General features: G+C 45.9%; 1 protein-coding gene across 1 annotated transcript in view; it reads right to left on the bottom strand.

Annotated features, from left to right (window-relative positions):
• Nucleotides 1-27,017, bottom strand: part of Xylt1 (xylosyltransferase 1) — a 310,008-nt gene that overhangs the window by 40,239 nt on the left and 242,752 nt on the right. Inside the window, exon 6 of the mRNA XM_042280277.2 lies at nucleotides 6,430-6,510. Coding sequence (XP_042136211.2) covers nucleotides 6,430-6,510 — 81 coding nt within the window. The remainder of the gene's footprint in view (nucleotides 1-6,429; nucleotides 6,511-27,017) is intronic.

Here is a 27,017-nt window from a genome sequence, read left to right as displayed (position 1 = left end):
TGATGCCTGTCATTTCTAGACTGTTTTGGATGTAGAAGGAAATGCAAAAAGAAAGAAAGAAAAAGAAAAGAAAATCCTATTCTACTCCTCAGTGATTCTGGTAATGTATTTTCTTCTTTTTAGGCTATCTTCTGAGTATTCACATTGCCATGAAAAACCAGAAAGGTGCACAGCAGAATAATGGGAGGGGATGTATGAAAAGTCCTGTGCAGGGAGTGGGGATGAGGGTGGGCATGACACAAAATTCTAAGGTGACATGGCCCCTGAAACTCATAGGACGCCATGAGTGTGATAAATGACCAAGTCAGGTATATGGGAAGGAAAGTAGAAATGTGATCTGCTTTCTCTACTGGAAATGAAATATTAATTATGTGTTTTCATTAGCATGCTGTGTGTCAACCAGGGGAGGGAGCCCATCTCTGCAGAAGCAAGATGGTACCAAAGGACCTCCAGACAGTAGACTTACCAGGAGGAGGCTCCTGGCCAGGCTCCCTGTGGACTTGCCAACTTTAGGTTAACCAGTTGCCTGTTTACACATTCAGTGGTATTTGAGCTAGAGAATTAATTCACTGTCAGAGAAGGGAGGTAAGTACCTGATGCTGCTCAGAGTCACTCTGGTACCCCATGCTGGAAAGCTTCCTGCAGCAGGTGGAGACCAGACAGGAGAAGAACGGGGAGCTGCCTGTGCTGCTTCCAGTCTGGAGCTGGATCCTCTCTCAGCCTCAACCTGACACTGGGAAGACTCTAGAAGCTTCCCTGAGAGTTGGAGTCGCAGGTCTGTCACTTCTGAGATGCCTCTCCATCATCAGCATCATTTGCTCCCTATTCAAAGCAGCTGTCCCAAGAGGCTGTATTAATTTACCTCCTCCGTTGTTTCTGCAGCACTGGAAAGGGAACTGAGGGCCTAACACGTGCTCCCAAGTGCTCTGCCACGGAGCACTTCTCTATCCCTCTTTTACTCACGCATGTATTTCAATATTTTTACATGTACTTATTTATTTCATTTGTGTATGTATGTACATATGTAAGTATGCACATATGTATGTGTTCACATACCATGGCACACATGTGGAGGTCAGAGAACAACTTGCAGAAATTGGTTCTTTCCTTCTACCATGTGGTGACTGGGGATTGAATTCAGGCGGTCAAGCTTGGCAACAAGTATCTTTACCCAATGAACCATCAGCCATTAAAAAAAAATAATATTATCTCCTCCTCTTGGTCTCTCTGTCACTCTGTCTCTCTCCTCCCCTCCCCGTGTGTGTGCACACGCGTGTTCGTGTGTCTCCATGGGCCAAGATGTGCATGTGCAGAACAGAGTACAGCTCTGTGGAGTTGGTTCTCTCCCCCAACCCTTACCTGGGTTTTGGGGTCAAGCTCAGATCACCAGGCTTTTATGGCCAAGCACTGTAACTCACTGAGTATCTCACTGGCCACATACAGCTCCTTTAAAAACTCACTTTGAGGAGGTTTCACTAAGTCTCCCAGACTGGCCTTGAACTTGCAATCTTCCTTCCTCAGCCTTCCAAGTAGCTGGTATTACAGGCCTGCACCATCATGCCTGGCAAACTCAGTACATTCTAGCAAATTCTACAGGGTTGACGTTATTCTTGTCACTCCAGTTTTACAGACCAGGGAGCAGATAAACAGATAATTGATGTGGTTCACAGATTGTCTCACATAGTGAGCACTGAGAGTGGGGAGGTGACTTCTGGTCTTCTGGCTTCAGAGTCTGGATGGCTAACTTTTTTTTTTTTTTCTCGAGACAAGGTTTCTCTGTGTAGTTTTGGTGCCTGTCCTGGATCTCACTCTGTAGACCAGGCTGGCCTCGAACTCACAGAGATCCACCTGGCTCTGCCTACGGAGTGCTGGGATTAAAGGCGTCCACCACCACCACCTGGCTGGATGACTAACTTTTTATGCTGGAACTCTTTCAGCATCAAGCCTTAGGACGTTGGAGGCTGGGGTAAGACAAAGTGATTGTCTAGTCCTCAGCTGCATACTTCTCTCCAATGGGAGAGCATCTACCAAGAGAGGTTGGGGTAAGACAAAGTGATTGTCTAGTCCTCAGCTGCATACTTCTCTCCAATGGGAGAGCATCTACCAAGAGAGGTTGGAATGAGGTAACATATTCAAAGTATCCAGCTTGGCACCTTCCTTGTAGTTTGTGAGCCAATCCACCCTGTTGTTGCTATTTGCCTGCTATACACAGAGGCAAGGGCCATTTGGAGCTAAATGCTGGATACACAGATGGGATGTAGCAGAGATGACATTTTGATACCAGCATTTTTGCCTTACCATTTACATTATATCCCATCCTAAACACCAGGCTCTTGGTTTTTGCACAGAGCAGAAAACATCCCACAAGAAACTATTGTATTGGAGGGAGCTGGCTTGTCCTTTCTACTTCCCAGTCCCCACACACCCACCGAGACTCTGGCGGACTGCATCTGAGCAGAAGCAAGGAGCTCCCAGAGACATTTCCATTATTCAGGGCTCAAGCTTCGGCCCTGCTGATGCTCCCTAGGAAATGATGAGCACACCACACATTAGTCACCCCGTTGGTCACTTATATTTTTTGGATGAAAAGTAGGGGAAATAGGGAACACAGCACTCGTGTTCATTTAATTACAAGAACAGTCAGGACCAATTTGGCAGCTATTAAAATACAAGTTTGCTTTTATGCCATCTCCTCACAGTGGGAGCTGAAAGTCAAAATTAGCTGCTAAGAGCTGGAGACAGGCACAGAGGAGTCAGGGTGGCTGTTAGGCTCTGTATAGAAATAAAAACCGAGGTACCCAGCAACCTATGCTGCATCCCACCGCTTGCTTTTGTTCCTCTCATCTTGCTGCCTCTCAAGCTCCCTGCCTTTGTCGCCTGCTCTTACAAGAGTCAGTCTAGAGACAAGCCATGCTGGAGTGGAATGGGACTTTGGAGACTAGCTCATCCGACTCGATTGTTCTGCAAAGGGAAGAAGACTGAGGCTCAGTGAAGCTGAGTAGCTGCCTCAGCATCACCTCAGCACATTATCAGGCCACGAACCATATGGTTACAAGGTCATCAGGCCTTAGGGAGACTCTACTACTATTATTCTGTTAAAAGGGCCTACAATTTTTTTTTGTTTGTTTTTTTGGTTTTTCGAGACAGGGTTTCTCTGTGTAGCTTTGCGCCTTTCCTGGAACTCACTTGGTAGCCCAGGCTGGCTTCGAACTCACAGAGATCCGCCTGCCTCTGCCTCCCAAGTGCTGGGATTAAAGGCGTGCGCCACCACCGCCTGACAAGGGCCTACTATTAAACTGACTCCTAATGACTGATGGTTATACACATAAACAATGCACATCTCAACCCTCATCTGAGAAGCTTCTAGTCGAAGTCAATGGCAACTAACAGAGACGCACAACTGGACACGGTGAAGACAATAAGAGATGACAAAGTATTAAATGAGACCTTCTCCCCAGGCTCAGGGACAGTTGCTGAAGAGGGAACAGAAAGACTGTCGGAGCCAGAGGCAGTGGATGACTGTAAGGAAACACTGTCTTCTGGACATGGGGGCAGCACACATGACCTCCCAGCAGTTGTGCCGGCATGCACAAGACCCGAGCGAGTGCAAGTCAGACCAATCCCATCATGGAGAGGGGAGGTGGGCATGAAGTCCTACTTCCAGCTAAGAAGCTCCTGACAACTGATAGTTGCTGGAGGAGGGAGGGGGAGAACACAGTCCCTGGTAAGTTGACCATGCTCCAGCGGAAGGCCACAGTGCCAAGGATACATGGGCATCACAAGTTGGTTTTGATAGTTTAAAAAATTTTTGTTTTACAATTAAAAATAAAAAGGGTTCAAAGTAGGGTGTGTAGGGAAGAGGATGGGTCTGGGAGGAGCTGGGAAAAAGGATGAATATAATCAAACACATTGTGTAGGCTGGTTTTTAATGTGTCAATTTGACACAGGCTAGAGTCATTTGAATGGAGGGAACCTCAATTGAGAAAATACTTCCATAAGATCAGGCTGTAGGTAAGCCTGTAGAGCATTTTCTTAATTAGTGATTGATGGGGGCAGGCCCAGCCCATTGTGAGTGGTGCCATCTCTGGGCTGGTGGCCCTGGGTGCTAGAAGAAAGCAGGTTGAGCAAGCCATGATGAGCAAGGCAGCAAGCAGCACCCCTCCATGGCCTCTGAGTCAGCTCTTCCTCCATGTTCCTGCCCTGTTTAGTTCCTGTCCCAACAGCCTTCGATGATGAACAGCGATGTGGAAGTATAAGCCAAATAAACCCTTTCCTCCCCAAGTTACATTGGTCATGGTGTTTCATCACAGCAATAGTAACTTAAGGTACACACTGTGCAGAATTCTCAAAGAACTGATAATTAACAAACAAATCACTTGGTACACTGGAGCAAGGCAGGGCTGGCATACAGGGAGGTGACACCCTGAGGGAATGTGGGATTGGCCTCTTTGGACATACTCAGTAGGGCTTGAGTCCTAGCCCTGCCCTAATTCTGCGAGTCCAACATTTCTCTGTATCTCATCTTCCTGGCTTGCAAGATAAAATCAGTGAGTGAGTTGTTAATGGCCACAACCTAAAGCTAGAAATTCAAGTCAACACTCAAGAAAATGGAATCATCAAGGCTTGGTGCTGTCGTTTGAGCTGCTCAATCAGCCATACCCGAAGTTAGTGTAACTTGTTCCAGTAACTCTCCTCATCCACAAGTTAGCCTGAAGTGGGCTTATGTCACTCACTGCCAAAGAATTCTTTGTGCCACAGCACTTGTGAGGGAACATCCCTGCCCACTGGGTAGAGGCAATGGGGGATGGGCTCTGGGAAGCCTAGTTCACACAATAGGGGAAGAATTGACTAACAAAGAAAAGTAAGTTGTAGGCAATGACACATTAATTCATTTTGTTACTAAATTAATACTAAAAACATATTGTCCTTAATTCATGTAAATGAGAGAGTGCCAGCTGGGGATGTAAAGAGTGAATATAGGAACATGTAAGCAATTTTGATCTGAGATACTTGGGCTTTATGGTTTGAGAGACAGGTGCGAGGAACATGTCCTGCTGCTCTGAGCCCTGTAGGTACTATATGCCCACCACTGGTGTACCTGGGTCATACAGGGTGTGCTCATACAAGCAGGACAGAGAGCTGGGATACATTCCTACCAGTAGGACTTTGGTTTTTATGCTTACTATGGCAATGACATCATCATCATCACCATCATCATCATCATCATCATCATCATCCTCATCCTCATCATCCCAGGCACCATCTCATTTAATCCTACCCATATAGGACTGTTGCTATTTCACTCCACTGGTAAAGGAATGGCCTCAGAGAGGTTCAGCTACACAAGTCAGTACTTTACAGACTGAGCCATCTCCTCAAGTCAAGCTCCTAGTTTTTGACCCTGCTTACTCTGAGTGGGAGAGGTCGGGTTCTGAATCCCTCCAGTCTCTATCCATACCAGCAGTGGGAGGAAGTGTGGAAGACACAGACTGGAAGGTTGGACCTCTGGATTTAACTTCATGCTATCATGAGTCTTTCATCTGGAAAGCAAATCCTTTGAGGGTCTGAAGATGCTCTTGTTGACTGCTAAAGCAGTGTCTGGCATGTGGCTGGCATGAGGTAAGTAGCTCTTGAGTGATAGGCACAAGAATTAAATGATGGGGGGTGATGATTTAGATGCAGTCCTCAATCTGCCTCCCAACAATATGAGAATTAACCATGACTACTCAGCTCCTAGGATTATCAGAATAAAAATGAACTCATAAAATTCCTTGGGAAAACAAAGATGCAGAAGGTTCTATGTGGGCTGGGGAGGGGGATGGTGCAGCTGATGAAATGTTTGCTGTGTAAACATGAGAATCTGAGTTTGATCCCCAGAACCTACGTGAGACAGTCTGTCTCAAAAATAAAATGGTGGATGGTACCTGAAGTATGATGCTTGGCGCTGTCCTCTGGCTTCCACATGTGCACACACACAGGTGCATATGCACCTGCATATACGTGTGCATTCCATACATATATGTAGACAGGTGCATGTGCACCTGCATACACATGTACACCCCATACATATACATAGACTGGTGCATGTGCACCTGCATACACATGTGCACCCCATTTATATACAAACAGGTGCATATGCACCTGCATACACATGTGCACCCCCATACATATACATACACAGGTGCACATGCACCTGCACACACATGTGCACCCAAACACTCATGCAAGCATCCACATACAGGAATAAATTCAAAAGATTTCTTGGGAGAAAAGCTTTGAGCCTGCAAGAAGCATCTGCTTCTCTGTCTTTGGCCAACAAGAGGGACCCTTGAGCTCTCACACAGGCTACTTTTCTCTGGTTGTGTAAAATCAATCTAGAAGAAAGGCCCCAGTAACAGCTTCCCATTTCTGTGGTGCCCAGTGCATTACCTTGCATTGTCCCGGCCATGTGATTTCAGGAAATTCATATCTCGGTATCGGGAGAGAAATGCCACCAGCTGATCATTTGTCCTGTGGAAACAAACAGGAGAGAAAGTCAGGGTCCTCTGTAGAGCATGGGAGTGTTGGGCCTTGCCTCTCTTCTTAGTCCTAGGAAACAGACTTCACTATTTTCCTGTTCTGACCACATCACACAGCCTCTAGGCAGGTCTTGTCCCTGGGCCTGCCACATTATGTGAGAACAGGCTGTGTTCTAGTTTCATTCTGGCTATTGTGTTGTAACATCCTAGAAAGGGGAAATTTATGGAGAGAAGGGGTTTATTTTAGTTTACAATTCCTGGTTATTGTCTCTCACTGCAAGCAACAGCTTGAGATGGCTGGACACACCACACCCATAGCCAAGAGCAGAGAAGAGTGAATGCATGCTCATTCACTGTCTTGACTGATTGTCACGCTCAGCCTGGTTTCTCCACGGTTATGCAGGTCAGGTCCTCCCCCCACCCCACCAAGTGAACGGTGATGTACACAGTGGGCTGGGTCTTGCCACATCAATTAATTCCAACTATGCTAATCCTCAGATATGACACAGGCCAAACCAATATAAGCAATCGTTCATTACAACTGTCTTCCCAGGTGATCCTAGGTTTTGTCAAGTTGATAGTTACAGCTAACCAGCATAGGCTGTGTATCTCTCTCCCACATACTCCACTGTGCAAGGGAATCTGAGGACAGCATTGTGTCTTACATGCTTTGGTATCTATGCTCAGCATTGGGCGTGGCCAACAATAGCCATCAGTATACCTAATGTCATATACAGATCAGCCTCAGAGCCTTTGCACTTACTGTGCCTAGGCCATTGCATCATATAGCTCTTAATTTCTAGCCTGCTCTTATCATTTAGGTCTTTCAAATGTCTTTTATTCAGATAGGATTTTTTCTTTTTTTTGGCCATTCCACCTAAAGTAGCCCCTGCCTCCTCCACCCCACCTTTATCACATCACAATGTTGATTTAAACTACTCTATCACCATTTGAAAGCACTCTCTTAGTTACCTTACAATATAAGGTCCACAAGGAGAGAATCATTCTTGGCACACAGTAGGCCCTACTACACTAATGTCTGGTGAATGAATGAATGATGAAGAAAGAATGCAGGAATTAAGATGAGCTGATTGAGTACCAACTCCTTTGGTGCACAGTGAGCAGTGAATGAATCCAAGTGCTCGATAACCACTGGGCTGTGGATTGAGAGAGCTTTAAAAAATATGAAGCGCCGTGCAAACGGATGACATTGTTCCCAGCATTGTTATCCCAAATTTATCACCATCAATCTCAGCGTTCACAGTGCCGTCACAGCTAATCAGCTTGTGCATACAGCTGTGACAGTATTTTAAAAGGCAGTCACACAGGTCTCCATCTGCCAGAGATGCAGTCGCCTCTTCCACTGAACAAACCCAAACAGGTAAATGGTCCTGATGTGACAGCTCCTCTGTCACCAGGCTGCTCTGCTTGGGGGGAGTGCTTCTTAGAGGGCAGGGGCTAACCACTCTTCGGATTGGGTGAGGTGGGAAGAAAGAGGCTCTGTGGGAACACAATGGGGTTGGACTCTTTGTATGTGTGTGTGATACACGGGTCAGGGTGTGTCGCTTCTCTGTATGTGCCTGTGAATGTTGGTGCAAGCACACATGTGCCATGGCCTGTGTACGGAGGTCAGAGGACAACCTTGGAAGCCCCACCTTCCACCTTGTTTGAGTCGGGGTCTCTAGTTCACCACTACACACACCAGTCTGGCTGGCCTGCAAGCTTTTAGAGAGTTGCCTGCTCTGTCTGCTATCTCACAGTCAGAATACTGGGGTTACAGATGCTCACTGCTGCTTCTGCCTTTCTGTGGATGCTGGAGTTTTAAACTCAGGTCCTCATGCTTTGAGTAACACATGCTTTTTCTACAGTGCCACCTCCCTAACCCTAATGCTGGACTAAAGAGAAGTAGGGCAGTGTCTTAGAAAGCAATGCCCAAGCTCCAGAAAGAAAAGGATCTGGAAGTGAATTCCAGCTGCACTGCCACAGCCCATGCCATGTGTAAAGGATAAACAAGCCACCAGACCCTCTGAACAGTGGCCCTCTGTCAACTCGTTTCCTCCTGGTTGCTCATATTTAAACACACTGAGCACACCATAGGTTCACCATGCATTTTCATCAGGAGGATGGGTAGATTTAAGGTCACACAGTAGGTGCACATTCAATGCACACTGCTCTGCTCTTTCTACCTCTCAGCTGCCTGGTCTTGCTGCGGGATAATGCTCTTGTACACCGAAAGATTTGTCGCTCGAATTAGTTTAATAAAATGCCGATTGGCCAGTAGCCAGGCAGGAACAATAGGTGGGATGACCAGACTAGGAGAATTCTGGGAAGAGGAAGGGTGGAGTCAGGAGTCACCAGCCAGAAGTAGAGGAAGCAAGATGAGAATGCCACACTGAGAAAAGGTACCAAGCCATGTGGCTTAACATAGATAAGAATTATGGGTTAATTTAAGTGTAAGAGCTAGTTAGTAATGAGCCTGAGCTATTGGCTGAGCATTTATAAGCAATATTAAGCCCCCCAGTCAATTATGTGGGAAGCAGCTGCCAGGTATTTGGGAGTTGATGGCGGGACAGAAACCTCCGTTTACTTGGTCTGTTCTACCCTCAGCCCTCAACCCCTCTATCTGCCACTCTGTCGAATAGCCACTCTGAACCCTCATCCACTCATTGCATGGTGTATGTTGACTAACTCATAAATCCAGTTGAGTGGAAAGGATGGAACAGAGCAGTTAAGAGATACTGAGGTGAAAATAAGCATGGTCAATGTCCCAGCCTCTTACTGGGGTGGCAGATGCCTGAAGAGCCTCCTGCATCTGCAGCCTGGTAAAAGTCCATTGTATAGAGTATGCAGCACTCTCCTGATGTACACAGAGGTGAATCCTAGGCGTAGACCCGGAAGGCCAGGCTTCATGCATCTGGACAGTGACAACCAAGGTGGCCAACGTTCTGAGGTTCCTGTGGCCTGATGCTAAAAAGGGCCTCCAAGTTGCTGCTGGGATAAGCAGCAATGCAATGTCCTTATAAAGAAACCGCCTTTCCCAGCCATTGAGAGGTCCACTGCATTTCCTCGCCTCAGCCACTCTTATTTACCAAACCCTTTGCCACACTCTGCGACAGTTCATTATTGTCGCTCTGATGAATAAAGGGACAAGTTAACCTCTGAATGGGTCTCCAGCAACAGGAATAATAAACAGGGCCTCTTGGGAAGCTTAGGTGGGAGGACTGAAGGGGCCGAGGCCAAGCTCCAGGAGCCCCCTCTGGGAAGTCTCGGGCCTCCCAGGGTCAGCCTGCTGTGGCTCCATTTGGCAACCCCAGAAAGCATCTTTCAGGGCTGAATCTAGGGCCATTTTCGCATTTCCCGCTTCACCGGGTCCCCATCTGATGGGAATGAATAGGCATTTAGCGAATTTACTTAGCGGTGCTTCCACATGAAATCATCTCAAAAGATGACATCTTAGGGGGAGAGTGGTCAGGCAGGGGTTTTCCAGGCTGGAACCTGTGCATAAAGCCCCCTTTCAAAGCAAAGCCCTATGTGTTTGATGAGTGAGCTTGCTGGATTGGCTGGATCGGTGGGGTGAGGGGGACTACTGCTTACTCCATCTGGCCAGGGAACCCTGTAGCTCCCTGCCTGCCCCCTCTCTGTAAAATGCCTGCTCGAATTCTGGTCAACCAATCCCTGCTCCTGCTCAAAAAGAAGATGGGATTTGGCTGGGGACCAATTCTCCCGATTGCTCCTTTCAGGCTCCTGTCAATAATTGCCTACATATTTAGTTCACTCCAGATAATGAACAGCTTGTGATCTGCTGATATTTTACCCCAGTCCAGTCTTGCTGGCTTGTACACACACACACATACACACACACACACACACACACACACACACACACACACACACACACCACTTTTATAGACCAGTCTTTCTCTATGCCACTCCCATTGCTCATTCTTGGGACCTGTGTAGCCAGTTCCACCTTCTGCTAACATGATAATAACATAATAACACAAGTTATTCAGAGGTCAATCTATCTCTTGTTGATTGCTGGTGCCCACTGCTGCAACCACTAGGGCCACGGAAATACCTGTTTCAATATGTAACATGCAAGTAAATGCTGAAGCCAGCTTATTGGTGGCCACATGGGAATCAGAAGTGAATGCATAAATAAGAGAGTCATAAAATAAGGCCTCAGACTGTGACCATCATTGGCCATACACCATGATCTAGCTTCAGGGCATATGCTTGGCTGTGTTTTTACCTCATTTGATATTTACGAAGGTGCCATACAGTGAGTTTCACTCTCATCTGACACTCTGGATGGCTAGACTCGGAGACATTAGGTCATGAAGGAAAGTGCAGAACCAGGCTTGGGACCTGGTTCTGATGTTACGGCTGGTGCTCTTGATAAATAACCCACTCTGCAAAATACAGGCAGTGAATGAGTGGGAGAATGGGTGAATTCCATCTCAGGAGTGGAAGAAAAAACTGCAGGTACAGTAAGGGGCTCCACTGGTCTTCAAATCAGAGGCCACTATGAGAGACACTGCAGCTGGGGCTGGAGAGATAGCTCAATCGTTATGAGCACTGGCTGCTCTTGCAGAGGATGGGGTTCAGTTTCCAGCACCTTCATGGTGGCTCACAAACATCTATAACTCCAGTTCCAAGGGACAGTGCTGTGGGATGTTGTTCTGTATGCTGTGAATATGTGTTGCTCTAATTGGTTGATAAATAAAAAGCTGATTGGCCAGTAGCCAGGAAGGAACTAAAGGCAGGGTAAGCAGATAAAGAGAATGCTGGGAAGAGGAAGGCTGAGTTAGGAGTCACCAGCCAGACACAGAGGAAGCGAGATGAGAGGGCAGAACTGAGAAAAGGTACCAAGCCACATGGTTTAGCATAGATAAGAATTATGGGTTAATTTAAGTGTAAGAGCTAGTCAGTAATAAGCCTGAGCTAATGGCTGAGCAGTTACAAATAATATTAAGCCTCTGTGTGTTTACTTGGGGGACATGAGTGGGAGAGATTTGTCCCGACTGCTGGCCAGCTGGGACACAGAAAAACTTACAGCTACAGGATAGGACCCCACCTTTCTGGCCCACACAGGCCCTGCACACTCTTTAAGAAAGAGAAAATAAAAACACTGTATCTCAGGTCTTATCCAAGACCTACTGAGATAAACTTGTCTTCTTTTTTCTTTGTGTGTGTGTGTGTGTGTGTGTGTGTGTGTGTGTGTGTGTGTGTGTATGGAGGTCAGAGATCAGCCTCAGGTGTCACTTCTTTGGCACTGTCCATCTTGCTTTTATTTGTTTTGTTTTGTGTTTGGGGGGCAGGGTCTATCATCGGACAGGAAGTAGACTGTCTTGGCCAGTGAGCCCCAGAGATCTGCCTGCCTCATTTCCACAGTGCCAAGATTACAAACATGCACCACCACAACTACTGGGGATCGAGCTCAGGTCCAGGCACCTGTGCAGCAAGCACTTGACCCACTGAGCCACATCCCTGGCTTGAGATCAGTTTGACTTCTTATGGTTTCCATGTGATAGATACACCCTTGTCAGTTTGAGAAGCTCTGCTCTGCTGTGTAGGAGAAGCAGCGACTCTTCTCTTCTTTCCACTCTCTGGTCCCTGAGGGTCCTCTGGATGCCTATGCTTAGAGGGAGTTCCTTTCATCTCTTTAAGGTATAAACCTCAGGTGTTGGGAGTATTAAATAGAACCATGCATGTAAGACCTCTATAATAGCACCCGGCACGGGGTAAGTCTTTGACAAATGTTAGCTGTCATTTAATAGTATCACTGCCATCTCAAACATCAGACACTTAAGACATTTTGATCCAAGGAAAGCAATGAAAGGACCCAACTTGACTCCGACTTGGAGGGCTTTCTGTGCTTAAGATCCATAAAATATCCTGCAGAGCACAGAGTAGGAAATAAGACTTTGAAGGAATTTGTCCTCGTCTCTCCTGGGTGTAAGAGTTAGGAGACGTCTCCTAGAGGACACAACCCCATTTTCATGGCCACAATTCTGAATACAGAGACATATATGTTGAGAGCAACAGCTCTGACATTCCCTCAGCAGCCAGAATCTCAGGTTCATCAAAGAAAGGTACTCTGTATCTACAGAGTCAGCGTCAAGCAAGGCTGATGTGCTGACAGTGATTGACAGGTGAGAAGTCAGAATCTGCTCAGTCTCTACTGGGAAGGGGTCCAGAATAGATGCACGTGCATGTCCTTCCAACCACTGTTCTCATCCCAAACCAATTTCCCAAAGCTGGAGGCTGAAAAGGACTCCAAGAGGCACCTACAGCATCAGGGTTAGGCTGGTAGATTAGAGCCAGGGTGATACACACACAGGACATCTATGGGTGTTGGAATTAAACCCCATGGCACTGCCCAGAGAATGTAGATCCCACAGGGTTTGGACTGCAGTGGACTGGCCATTGTGTGGCAGAAATGTACATGCCAGGTGTAGGATGGGTGTATGTGTGAAGAGGGGTGAGTTGAAGACACAAGAGTTGGAGGCATCTTTATTCTGAGCTCTGAATGGGCAGTACTGTTTCAATGTCTAGCTCTAGAATGGTATATCATCCATCATTTCTTTATATCCACATTTAGTGTGTTTGTTTGTTGCAGACTAGGCTAGAGCTGTACCATTGAGCTATCTCCCCTGTCCTGCCCGTTTAACTCAGACATCACTTTAGTTTCATCCTAAGCAACAATATTCACAGCCCTTGATGTCCTCATCTTTTTTATTGTGCCAAGATGACATAAATAACAGAAATCTTGCCAGCTTTACTATTTGGGGGGTATAGAGCACAGCTGTAATGAATACAGTCACACTGTTGTACAGACACCAGCACTGCCCACCTTCAGCACTCTTCTGTCCTGCAAAATCAACTCCCCTCTCCCTCTTTCTCAGTCTCTAGGAATTATAATTTTCTTTTGTTTTTATAGTTTTGACAACTCACTATTTTATAGATGTTGAACTAGAGAGAATTTCTTTGTGCAAACGGCTTGCTGAGTTTCATCTATGTTGAAGTGTGTGTTGGAATTTCTTTCCTTTTGGGGGGTTGAATACTATTACAATCTGTGATTTTTTTTTGAAAAGTTAGACATGAAAACTCAGCGATCACTCATCTACATGCATCCCAAGAAAACCCAGTAGTCATGGATGTCAACAGAAGATTCAACTGCTCTGGCTAATGGAGTCCCAGGATATGACATTCTAATTCTGAGATTGGGTGGTTCTTGGTAAATGGAAACGAGTTCTTACTCCAAACACAAAGGCTCCACCAAAGGTTTGTGTGCGTATGAGCTGGAGGAAGAAGACACACACTACAGGAGTGAGAAGCTGATCCTTTTATGAAAAACCAAGAAGTCAGGAAGCAATGAGGGAGTGCTAACAGTGACCTATTTATCCTGTGTGTTCGTACACACACGTTACGGTCCATGTGTCTCTGCATGCATAGAGGCCAGAGGAGGAGGAGGAGGTCAGGAATATTCCTTTATCACTCTCTGTCTTACTCCTTTGAGACAGGGTCTCTCGCTGAACCTGGAGCTTGATATTTTCCATCTACAGTGGCAGCCAGCAAGCCCCAGAGATCCCTCTGTCTCTGCCCAGTAAGCACTGGGGGGTACAGATATGTTTGTGGCCATGCTCAGCTTTTTCATGGGTGCTGTGATCTGAACGCAGATCCTCATGTTTTCACAGCAAGCACTCCTACCCACTGAGCCATCCCCTAACCCCCTACTCCTTTTCAGTTTTTCATTGTGGGAGTTTAGATTGCAGTGAGATGAGAACTGGCTATCTGCCATGGGTATAAGGACAGAGATGCTAACTGTAAAAGTGGTGGGTAGGGCATCCTGGAAAGACTAACAGACACTTGGCAGTGAGGGTAGGCTGGCCAGGCTGGGGTCAAGGCTTCTTCCTTTCTCATAGTATCAGCAATGAAAGGGACCCTGGAGGACCACATCACCTCATTACAAGGTAAAAATGACCTCTTGTCAGGCTAGGGTGTGGGATATGGGCAGAACTACCCTCCATGCCTGGGGCAGCTGGTGCCTATCTGTTAGGTAACAACCCTGGGGTTTTCCATCTGGATCCAGGAGCAGCACCTTGGACAGTACTTCCTATGTGCCTGACTACAGTTATAGGGAGGAAGAAACTTTGTGTCTAGATCCCTTTAGTTGCTCCAGGACTTGCACATTGTGTGTGCTCACAAATATTCACTGCTATGCTTGTGAAGTGCCAAAGGGAAGTGACATCATACTAGCTCAGCTCTTGCTGCCACCATTGTCACATGTCTGCCCCATGGACATGACGTCATCATTCCATACTTGTTTGTCAGAAGGACATGATGCTCTGAAATCCAGGAGTACCATCCCTCGCTTTTGCATCCCAGTCTTTACCCACTCTAGGAATTCACCTCTCTGTCTCTGCACAGAGATCCAGGGGAGACTTAGGATAGTGAATTCCAAGCTCAAGGAGCTTGTGAGAATATGCATAACAACGACACTTGTGGAACCATCCTCCTTTGCTTTCTTACCAACTGCTAAGTGCTCATCTCTTCAAATGTTACAGCCCTATGCAGCAGGTGCTTCATCTACGGAGTGAAGCCTGTCGGGAAATGAGGTAGTGCCTTGTCTGAAGTCTGAGAGATGGCTGAACAAAGCTGAAGACCTCAGTCCCACAGCAGTGAAGCATGTCTCAATCCCACTTTCCCCTATGGCAGTCCATCATCACCTGACTGGATGAAGGCCTCTCTGTTTACATGGTTTACTTTGGGGTTTATAGGAAGTCGAGGCACTCTCAAGCCTCTTTCTTCAAGGCTCCTGATGATATTAGCACAGACATTAATGGCACCTTCTTCCTAAGAAATTAGGGAAATCAGGAAAACCAGGACTCCAGAACAGAAAAGGAAAGTTTGAGGCTGTCTGAAGACCAGCAGAAGCAAAGGAATCAGAAAATAAAGCCAGTCTCAGATACAAATTTAACCAAAATTTGCACAGAAGATGCTGGGGAATTGTTTGGAAAGCTCTGGGTGCTGTATTTGTTTCTGGATGCCATAGGTATAATTACAGCACCATGGGCACCCAGGGAAAGTGAACAGGCGCACACACCATCCTGCCCCCAGACTGGGCTCTCACCCACTAGGCATTCACTGGGTCTTTCTACAACATGAGTTTTGTGTGTTACCTCTTCCACTTACTGCCCTTGGGGGACTATCCATCAGGGGCAGGCCAGCGTGCTAACTGCTTCGCCAGGCACACAATCTGCTCACAGTCAAACTGCCCACTCCAACTTTGGGACTACTTGACTTGAAGCTTTCTAACTGTTCCACCCTCTTTCCTGACAGGTCCTCCCTGTAACACACACGTGTGACAGGAATGGGTGACAGCCACCATCACGATACAGCAATGTCCTTGTGATACAGGTGAGTCACAAGCAATCGAAGGAATCATGAAACACACACCCAAAGCATACCAAGGAGACCGTGGGGACAGTCCCTCCCTTCACACTGGCAGCAGTCTGGAGAGCCACCTGGATAATAAAACCCAATCACTGTTAATTGGATTTACCTTTTTGTTACTTACGAAAATGATGTGCCACTAAAACATGCTCATTGCATTTGAAGGGACCTGCAAATCATTTTGCCAAGCTTCGACATGTTCACAGAGCATTTGAGAGAAACACATTTCTCATTTTAAACACACATATGCCATCTGAAGAGGCTGTTTATCTGATGTTCCATCAGTGAGCACTCTGAACACACCAGTCCTTCCTCAAGATGGCTGTAATAGAAAGGTGACTGACAGGGATCAGCACCAAGAGGCCCAGTTGGACCTGAGGCTGCTAGAATCATGAACAAATTAAATTGTAGCCTGCTGTGGTAGCACATGCCTGTGATACCAGCACTCTGGAAGCTGGGGTGGGATGATGGCAGGAGGTCAGCCTGGGCTATGTAGTAAGACTCTGTCTCCAAACAAATAAAATATTTAAATATGCCATTCAGCCTGGTTTGGATGCATACATACATATACACAAAGCACATACATGTGTACATGAGGTCAATTTGTTAATTACACATTAATTCTCTTTAATCTGATTGTCTCCATATGTCATGAGTAACATCAAATAAGCAGAATATTTTATTAGGCTAATTCTACCTTCCCATGTGTCCTAGTTTGCTTTATCTGTCAATGTGACATAGCCTAGAATCACCTGAGGAAGGACTCTCAGTTGAGGGACTTCCCAGATGAGACTGGCCTGTGGGCATGTCCATCTGGGTAACAATTGTCTTGACTGTTAATTGATGTAGGACAGGTGACCCTGGGTTGGATAAGAAAGATAGCCAAGCACACATCTGCTACCAGCCAGCAAGAGCATCCCTCCACACGTTCTGTTCCTAGTTCTTGAGTTCCTGACCTTACTTCCTGCAAAGATGGACCGTGACCTGTAAGCTGAAATAAACCCTTTCATCCACAAGTTGCTTTTGGTCACAGTGTTTTTACCACAGCAATCAAAACTCTAAGTCAGGCCTCAAGTTCCTCTTTGAGTCCATGGCTCAGCACAAGTGCTCCATTCCAGAATGAGATTCATTCTAGACGATCTCCTCCCATGTAGGGAATGCTCTTTCTTGTGTTTGCCTGATTAACTCTGGATTGTGTGTGCAAAAACTAGATTAGTGTTCATGTGTTATTTCAACTGAAAAGGGCTAGACTGAATGGCTACTCAGCTACATTGAACTGTGTTGATGAGCTCAGCTTTCTTTTGGTGGTATGGCTGAAAGCAGATTATTTTTCACCATTTGCACTCTTCAGGGTTTGTTAAATAATGACCTACTACAGTCATTGGTCCATCTCAATGCCACCACAAAAGTACTGCTGTAGTTACAACTACCACACAGTTGAATTTGGAGCAGGTGATGTAATACAGAGACGATGGCAGAAAGAGTTATGTTTATAGTCCTACCAATTGGCTGTGCATCTGTGAGCACATCATCTTAGCTGCTTAATACCTGATGCCTTCATATTTACAACAAGGAGTGATAATATGCCCTGCCTCATAGAACAGATAGAAGATTTAATGAAACAAAAAAAGAATTATCCATTGCTTACAACTGAAAAATCCAAGCTCATATAAAATTGGTACCAGAAGTGGGGCAGTGAATGTAAGTCAGGGAAAAACCACAGAGATGTGATATCAGCTGGGTAACCTGGCCACAGAATGCTAGATGTTATTATCACTGCTATTGCAGTAGAAGTAGGTCTGCCCTGAGCTAACTCCCAGGACACCAGGACAGGGTCAGTTTGGATAACAGCGTAGGGTAGGATTGAGTTCAAAGGGCAATTGACTCTCCACTGCTCATCTTGCCCTCCTTGGGCAGCCTGTCTGAACTGGTTCAAGGTCACAATGTTTCCCAATGCAGAGAGGAAGTCACACACACACTTCCACAGAAAATAAACCCTGTGGCCACCTCTGCAAACTTTGTTCAGACACAGATGTTTGCTTCAGAGAGACTCTGGTGGACCAGAAATGTTGCATCCAGTATGGCCTCCGCCCATAAGTTCTCAAGGATGTTTGTTTACCTCAGAGCTGAAGAGAAAATGTAAAAGATCAGAATGTGTGAGTAGAGGATACAGTTCTTGAGTGGGTAATGTGACAGTTCTCAGGGACAGAACATTTAAAAATAATAATAATAAAAAAGAATCTATCAGATCCACCAGTGGTTACTAGATTGCACCTCCCAGATTCCAACCTCTGCCAGGTAGCTGGGGCCTGAGGACAACTGGCCTGAGGCCTCTCTGTAGACTGCACACTTCTATCCATTGCTATACTGGGGTCGTGGAAGAAATTCACATCAAATAAAAAAGATATAGAAGCTTAAAAATAAAAGTTCCACAATCATAAGAATTGAACTCTTTTTTTTAAAAAAGAGGGAAGATGACAAGCTTTCCCTTGGAGCATGTTTCCCAGGAGCATGTTTCTTCTGAACATGGGGAATCATAATATAACATGTCAGACATCACAGTTTGTAGGGTAAAGGGAAGATTCCAGGCCACACTGTCAGCACGGGCTCCTGGAACACAGACTGCACTAACCATGTCTGTTAGTCCTGTTCTTTCTGTGTGTTAGATTGCCTTTCTTTGTCTTCCCCCCGACCCTGGCCTACCTGCTCAATGTCTAGAATCACCTGGAAGCTTTCTGTCAGCTGTCTGCTCCCCACTCTTGGGAAGTGTGGTTTTCCAGCCTCTGGACAGGCCGGACTCTGACCTGAGCATGTGCATCTATGCTCTGTGCCTCCAGCTGTGCTTTCTGGCTTCCGAAACAAATTCTACTTTCTGCCACTAGGCTCCTCTTGAGCTGTATGGAGCCACTGCCATGGGGAAATTGAGCCCTGGTTGTCTGATTGGCTCTGGACTCACACATCCTGGTCCTTTGGTCAAGGTTACTCATTTACAGCAATGTCTATCCCTTCCCAAAGAGTTATTTACTCAGGGTCAATATCTTAGCCTGGCTCCCTGTGTGGCTCCATGGCAACCTACACAATGTTTTCTAACAACAAAAACATTAATAAATGCTATCAGGTACCATATCAGAGACCTGTGCTAAGAAAGCAGTGCTTCAAGTGCATTGATCATTGATGAGTTATTTTCATGTCTCTGGGTATTTACATGTCTATATTGGTAAACAGGGCCAGGCAGCAAATTGAAAAGCAGGGCCTATGCCAAAGGAAGGCAAGGAATACACTTGGTTTGTTTTTGCTGCTGCAATCGCATTAATTCCTTCAGCAAACATGAATGTTAGACTTACAATGAGTCAGGAACTGTTGAAGATGCCGAGAATAGTCATGAAGGAGACGGAGGCCCTGTGAGGATGGGGTCTGATATTACAGGTCCTGGATTACCTTATCTCTTCCATATCAAGAATGAAACTAGTCATGAGCATCCTTGGAAGAGCCAAGAGCTGATTATGTTCTTCATCACAGGGGAGGAGCTGTGGCAGAGGAAGAGCTAGGAGAAATCTGGACACAGCACATAATAGTTGCTTGATGCACACAGAAATGGTGGATGATATTCCCAACACTGTGCCAGGTTCCTGAGATGGGACTTACGATCTTGAATTAATTCCTTTTATGTTGAAGAAAATACACAGGTGGGTCTGGTAGAGATGAGGCAAATGAGTGACAGCCTGGTGAGCCACTATTGTGCAGGACAGTGACCTGCAGTGAGCTGATCTGTGTTTGACGCCTGCCTCTACCACTGTCCTGCAAGTTACTTTTCTCTTCTAAGCCTCAATTTTCTTGTAGGAGTCAGGCCAAGATTGAATGAGCTCCTGTGTATGAAAGGCCCAACTCATGGCTTGGCTCATAGTGATTCCTTGATTACGATAGTTCTTGTGACTTACTTGGTTCTGAGACAGGAAGAAGGATGGCTGGCTCCATTCCCCCAGCCCCAGCATACCATGCTATGACACAGTCATTAAGGAAATCATGGTGTGTCAAGAGTCTAAGAAGCAACCTGAGTTCAGTCTCTGGGGTGGGTCCTGCAATCATGACCACAGATGGTATAACATACGCAGTGTATATGTGTGACACACATTGTGAATATTCACAAGCATCCCAGAAACTAGGTCTCTACAGGGTGGGGGAGTTGAAATCATTCTCTTCCTACATTATCTTCTTACTGTTCATCCCTTTTCCTCTTAGGTAGCCAAGCTACATATACTAAAATATACTTTGCAAAAGAATTAAGAAACATGCTTGCAAACAAAACTTCTATGCAAATAGTCATAGCAGCACTATTCAAATGGTGGGAACAACCCAAACATCCATCAATGTATACAGATTAACACATTGTAGTATAGCCATTTAATGGAATATTATTCACCTATAAATGGGATGAAAATCAAATAACTGGTATAACATGGATTACTCTTGAATATGTTACATCAAGTGAAAGAAGCTAGACACAGAATACCACAGGTATGATTTTGGTTAACATGAAATATCCAGTAACCAAATCTTGGTGGATTCCAGGGTTTGGGAAGGGCTGATAAATGGGCAGCAGTGTCTGATGTGGTTAAAATGCCTGGAACTAGAGGTGATGCTAGCTGCACAACAATGAAGGCTCTAAATGTCATGAAGTGGGTTTTACGTTGTGTATACTTTGCCACAACAAATAGAGAGTAGTTGAACCTAAACGATTCAAAATGGAAAAAAGGCCACCAGTGCACAGCTGTGATAATGATCGTGGTGCAGCATGCATAGCACGAATATGTGACATACATTATGAGCTGAATATTCACAGCATCTAAGGTAGGCAGCATGAGGCTCTCCTACAGCAGGGCGAATGCAGCTTCTCAGTACCAGGGCAACCGAGACACAGTAATGCGCATAATGTTAATATGCTCCAGGCTGGTAACGTACGTTCCTTCCTTTACCCTCCCAACAACCTCCTGAGATCAGTGCTGCTGTTTAAACCCATTTTACAGAGGAAGAAGCAAAGAAAAACTTAAGGACATGTCCCCTGCTAGACAGACTACCTGTAAACAGGAATAGAGAGTTGGATCAGACCACCTGAACTCGGGCCCTCTTGAATACAGAGGCCTGAGGACCACTTGGTTTAATCAATGGAAACTGAAGGGAAGGTGGGCAGCTGATGTCCTGTTTTTCAGAGGACAGGAATGGATGAGCACCTACCACAGGACATCAAGGGGTTGTGTGGGATTCAGACTCTGTCTCAGGCTGCATAAAGCCTGTAAGAAGCCAGGCAGGCTTGATGCCAGGAGATCCCTGTCTTGCTGGGCTCCCTGGTGGGCTTCTAAGCACTGTTCAGGGTCTGTTAGCTAAGCAGAGAAGCAGCTGAGCCAACTGCAGGATTTATGGAAACCCAGCACGGCTCATTGTTCTCTTGAAATGGACCCTCTGGCTCTTCTGATGTCCTCTGTTTTTAGTGGTGAGATCTGAACATGCCTCTAGCAAGGACAATTAAGTAAAGACAAATCTGTGGGTCCCCAACTCAGGGATGTTTTCACTAATGCTGGCTTTATCTCTGCAAGCAGTAACACATCCCATCAGCATCTCTTCCACCACTGAGACAGTAGTCACCAAAGTCACTTTGGGGTGGCAAGGAGCACCCAGGGAGCTCCTGCCTGCTTTCATTCCTGTGGCACTCAGAAGTGCCAGGTGCAGTAGCAGGCACTGAAGGTATCATGGTGGGTGAAACAGACGTGTTCTTTGCCTCTGAGGACCTGCTGACATAGTAGGGCTGTCACCCTGAGACATCATCAGAGTGTCACTTGCTGACTACTCCTCTCTGAGCTAAGCAGGTGCCTCACACATGCCAGCTTAATTCTCACAGCAAGAGCAGAGGTGGGTAACTAGGCTTATCCCATTCTTAGATGAGCATACTGAGGCAAAGGGTGGGCAAGGAATTTGCCCAAGGATGCACAGCCAGTGAATGTGACAGACACCTGAACTTTGACCCTGTCTATGTAAACCCATCTTTGGTTATACTTCCCTGATGGCCTGAGCTCTTGAGAAGTCTTTCCAGGGAGGAAAGAATTTTTTTGAGAAATGCTATAAAAAATTAATATCTGCATATAAAGAGACAGTTTATTTCTTTGTTATATCCCAAGTGATTTTATTTTATCTTTTCTTTTTATTTATTAAATGTTTTCATTTGTTTTACATCCCTGTTGCAGTTTCCCCTCCCTCCTCTTCTCCCTTTCCATCCCCCCACCTCCCCTTTGCCCCCCATCCCATCCACTCCTCCTCTGTTTCTGTTCAGAAAGGGTTAGGCGGGAGGAAAAAATTTAGGTTCAGCTTAATTTTTTTTTTTTAAATTTGGGAACAGGTGCATAAAATATCAGCTGCTACAGATAATCCCATCCCAGGAAAGAACAGGATGTAGAGTACAGCTATACTGTGTGCCCCCACAAGCATAGCCTGTGCTACATGGTATGTATCTACTTGTATAGCCTGGGCTATACTATACCTATCCACCTGTACATCCTGGGATATACTGTACCTGTCCCCTTTCTTAGACTGGGATACACCATTCCTATTCATCTGCACAATCTGAGATACACCATACTTATCCACCTGCATAGCCAGGGTTAACGCGCGTGCGCGCGCGCGCGCGCGCGCGCGCACACACACACACACACACACACACACACACACACACACACACTGCTCTGCAATTGCTCCTCCTCTGGAGCCTGGCAATGTTCTCTCCTTTTCTTTCCTACCCTTCTCCTTCATGCCAAACAATGATCACTGAGACACTCTCATCACGGAACTTCACAATTTAAAAAAAGAAACTTCCAAAGGCTTCTGGTGCTGTCAGAATAAACTCTGGTCTTTAACATAGATCTCACGGTCCCCTATGGTCTGACTACCTTTCTTTCTGGTTGTATTCTGTTAGCTATTCCTGTCGCCACATCCTGTCACTGAAGCCCTTCTTCATTTGCTGTGTATGTGACTTGTATTCTCTCCTGCCTTAGGACCTTTGGATGTGCAGCCCCTGCTGCTGGGAACACAGCCCTCCATTCATTTTTCACTCAGTTATTTCCTCTTATTTCAACTCTCACATCAAAGGTAATTAATTCTCCAGGGAAGTTTCTCTGCCCTCTTAGAATGCCATTTTACTTAATATACATGCAAATTTCTTTTGCAACAGTGTCATAAAAGCATAATTCTTTAATGGCCTGATCAGTGTACTCTTTGAGGGCAAGGGTCTTAGAGTCAGGCAAATATCAGGCACAACGCATGTCTCCACTAAGCAAGTGATAGTTGACTGAATAGTATGAACGAACAAATGAATGAGTAAAGAGGTTTGAAAACTGACATGTCATTAAAACGCATTTGGTTTTTAACACTTTGGTTATAAGTGTTTCTTTCTTTCTTTGAAATGACATTGCAAACTACAGCAGACTCCAGAGACCAATTACAGGAGAGGAGCTTGCACACATCGAGGCAGAGGGGCAGTAGGGGACCAGAGACACAAGACCTACCAAGTTATAGAAAGAAGCACAGGGACATAAGTCTGGCTACTCTGGGAAATCAAGGAGCATTTGAAGACACTAAGACATTAGCCAGAAACGTGACTATTTAGCCAAGAAGTGAAGCGTGCGTGCGTGCGTGCGTGTGTGTGTTTGTGTGTGTGTTGTGCATGTGCGCACAGAGATCTGGGGCAACAGCTAAAGCCAATGAGCACTGGCATCAGTGTTGTTAACCTTCTTGATTCTGGCTGAGGATGGTGGCACAGGGTGAACTGTAGGGCTAATGAGCACCAGGTATTAATGATGGCTTTCCACAGAGACGGTTGGCTCTGGTTGACTTTTACAGCAGGTGGCTGGACTGAACTAAAGACATGAGCCTGCAAGCCAGTTGTCTTTCCCTTCTTGGCTGGCTCTTGCAGGACAGTCTGATGGAAGAGTTGCGTTTCATAAACTGCATCTAAGCTATGAACGAAGGCTGGAGAAAGGAGCCCACTGGGATACATAGGATGTTACTGTTCAAGGGCAGAGGAGAGAAATCAAAGAGCATTGGGAATGTCTGTCTGGGATCTTGAAGACTGGCGCCCTGAGGGGACCAAAATCTGATACATGGGCTGAAGGAGTCATCCAGGATGACATCTAGGGAAGTGTGTGAGTGGTCAGAAGCTAGACTTGCAAAGGCTGGCGTGTTGTGTTCCGAACAAGGCCGCTATCTGAGACATGGGGGATGTGTCAGGATGAGTGAGTATAGGTGCTGGAGACTATGGCCCACTGCTGTAGATTACGCTTTATTGGGACACAGTGGCATCCATTCACTCACATATTTGCCTGTGGAAGCTTTGTTGCTGTAACAGTGAGTTTCATCAATGCAGAGACCATAGATCAATGCAGTTCACAGGACTAAATATTTACCCTTTATAAAATCTAGCTAAGGGTCATTGAGATAGCTCAGTGGATAAAGTTCTTGCTGTGCAAACATGTAGATCTGAGTTGGGATCTCCATGGTGGTGTATGCTAGAAATCCCAGGACTAGAAAATGGACAGGATAACCGCTGGAGCTTGATGACCAGCCAGCCAGTCTAGCTAATCAGTAAGTTTCAGGTCTAGCAAGAAACACTGTCTCAAAGAATACAGTGGAGAGCAACTGAGGAAGACACCTGGCATCAACCCCTGTCTCTGCACGTGCGTGCATACACACACACACACACACACACACACACACACACACACACACACACACACACACACACACCTGATCAATCTCTTATCTAATACAATGCATCTCTCCATTTGCCTATTCCTCTACCTTCTCCATGTTTTGGCTTCCTTTGATTTGTGAGATGGGGTCTCACATATCCCAGGCTGGCCCTGAGTACTCTGTAGCTGAGGGTAAGGTTGGCCTTGAGCTCCTGAACTTTCTAACATTTCCACTCTATCACGGTGTCTTCCTAGCTCACACTGTTCTTCATGGTAGCTTTCCTCATAAGCCTTTCTACCCAATGTATTATCCATTTGCCCCATAAGCATGGAGCATGAAATAGCTATAATTTCCCAGTACCCAGCAAAGTGGCTTACACACAGTAGGCACTCAATAGAAATTTTCTGAATGATCCAAGAGCCACTTACTAATTGTGTTGTTGTTTAACTTTTTCTTGTTAATTAGCTGCTTTTTAAAGAGAGATTTCTAGTTCAGGGTTGGGTGTCTTACTTCTTCCTTACATATGTTAATGTATCTAACTGTCTGTGCTTTTAAAACTCACTAGATGTCTCATGTCTTTGCAAATTATGACCAGCCTGTGGGCCAAGCTCAAGAATCTGAGGTTTAGTGTCAAGGATGTGGAAGACATAAGTCTGAGCTGTGGCTGTCAGCAGGTGGGCATGCTCTCAGTTACCTATTTCATTAATGGAAAGATGAAGTCCTCTCTTGCTAGATGGCTAAGCAGTTAAGAGAGATAGGAGACATTTAGCACCCTTGGAGATAGATGATCATGACAGTCATTGGAAAGGACTGATTCCTGCTTGCTTAGTTCAAGACAAAGCCACACCTCTTGGTCTTGCATCCATTCCTCTCTCTGAAGCCCAGCTGGGACATTGCCCTAGCTGCCTAGTGGTTCCTCCGTACCTTCAAAAGCGATCTGGGTTAATGGAACTCTTTAGCTGCAGGTGTCCAGAGAATGCATTGTTTAAGAAGAACTTTCTAGAAACTTCCCCGGGGTGGCAAACTTTTAAACAAAGATTGACTCTGTAATCAAAAATTGTCTGGCCTTAAACCAGATTCTAGCAGCACAAAGAGCATAATTGAGAAAGGGGTGGCAGTGTTTGTGCCCCTAGCAGGATTTGCCAAGTAACGTTGAGTGATGAACACAATTAAGTAGGGCCGAGGAGAATCCTCCTCTGGAGGAGACAAGACACAGGAGACAGGCAGCAGCTTTGGGGCACGCCTTTCACTCCTGGGTATAGAAACAGAACACTAGTGCTGACATTAGATATCACCTTCCTCCATGGAAAAGCTGGCTGGCATGGCCAAGGGCCTTCTCCTTCCTTCCCTCCACTCTGCCGTAAGCCAGTGTTATGGGGACTGGGCTAAGTCCAAATTCCAGCTGCCTAAGCTGGACTGGTGGGGCTGTTTCACCACTGATGATCAAGAGTGATTCTCACAGGGATGATGTCTTAGATCTAAGCCATGATCATGCCCCTAAGCTAGTGACCAGTCCAGATGTCCAATCCATTTTTGGACACTGCCTAGGGTACTTGGGCAGTGTTTCCCGGTAGGCTATTAGGTTTGGAGATAAGGTCCCATTGGTAAGGCTAATGAGGATACAAAATGGGAAGGTCTGGAGGAAGCTTCTACTTGAAGCTCCAGGCAGACTGCATTCATTCAAGAGCAAGTGAGGAGATGAGCAGCCCTGTACCACGGAGAGGAGAGGAGGCTGTTGGGTTCAACTACAAAGACTTCCACTTCCCTCACTCCCATGTTTGGGTTTCTTTTGTTTTGTGATGTGGGGTCTCATGGATCCTAGACTGGCTTTGAGTACTATATGTAGCTTAGGGAAAGGGTGACCTTGAACTCCTGTCTCCCTGACTCTGCTTCCCCTGTGCTGGATTACAGATGTGTAATGCCATACTGGTTTCTATGGTGCTGGCAATAGAAACCAGGTCTCCATACATGCTAAGTGTTCTATCAACTGCGATTACACCTCAAGCCCTGGGCTTCTTTACAGGCATGCCCCATCACTATTTCTGCATTAGTAAAAGAGCAGGAAAATATGAAACATGAAAGGAGGGAGGGACAAGAGGATAAAGAGGAGATCTCCTAAAGGGCCAGATCATGGCTTTGTCTAGAATTCCTAATCACATCGGGCTTTAACTCATATCTGCATTGTCCTCAGAGGAGAACAATTTCCTCATAAAACTGTCCAACTATGTGTTAATACCACCCCTCCCTATCATCCTAAGAAACCAATTAGAACAGCAAGAGGTCACCAGGTTGCCTCCTATGGTCCTC

The sequence above is a fragment of the Peromyscus maniculatus genome, chromosome 1 (genome assembly GCF_049852395.1).
Source record: "Peromyscus maniculatus bairdii isolate BWxNUB_F1_BW_parent chromosome 1, HU_Pman_BW_mat_3.1, whole genome shotgun sequence".
In the NCBI taxonomy this organism is placed as follows: Eukaryota; Metazoa; Chordata; class Mammalia; order Rodentia; family Cricetidae; genus Peromyscus; species Peromyscus maniculatus.
Note: the sequence above shows the minus strand (reverse complement) of the source record. Positions and strands in the feature narration are given on the sequence as shown.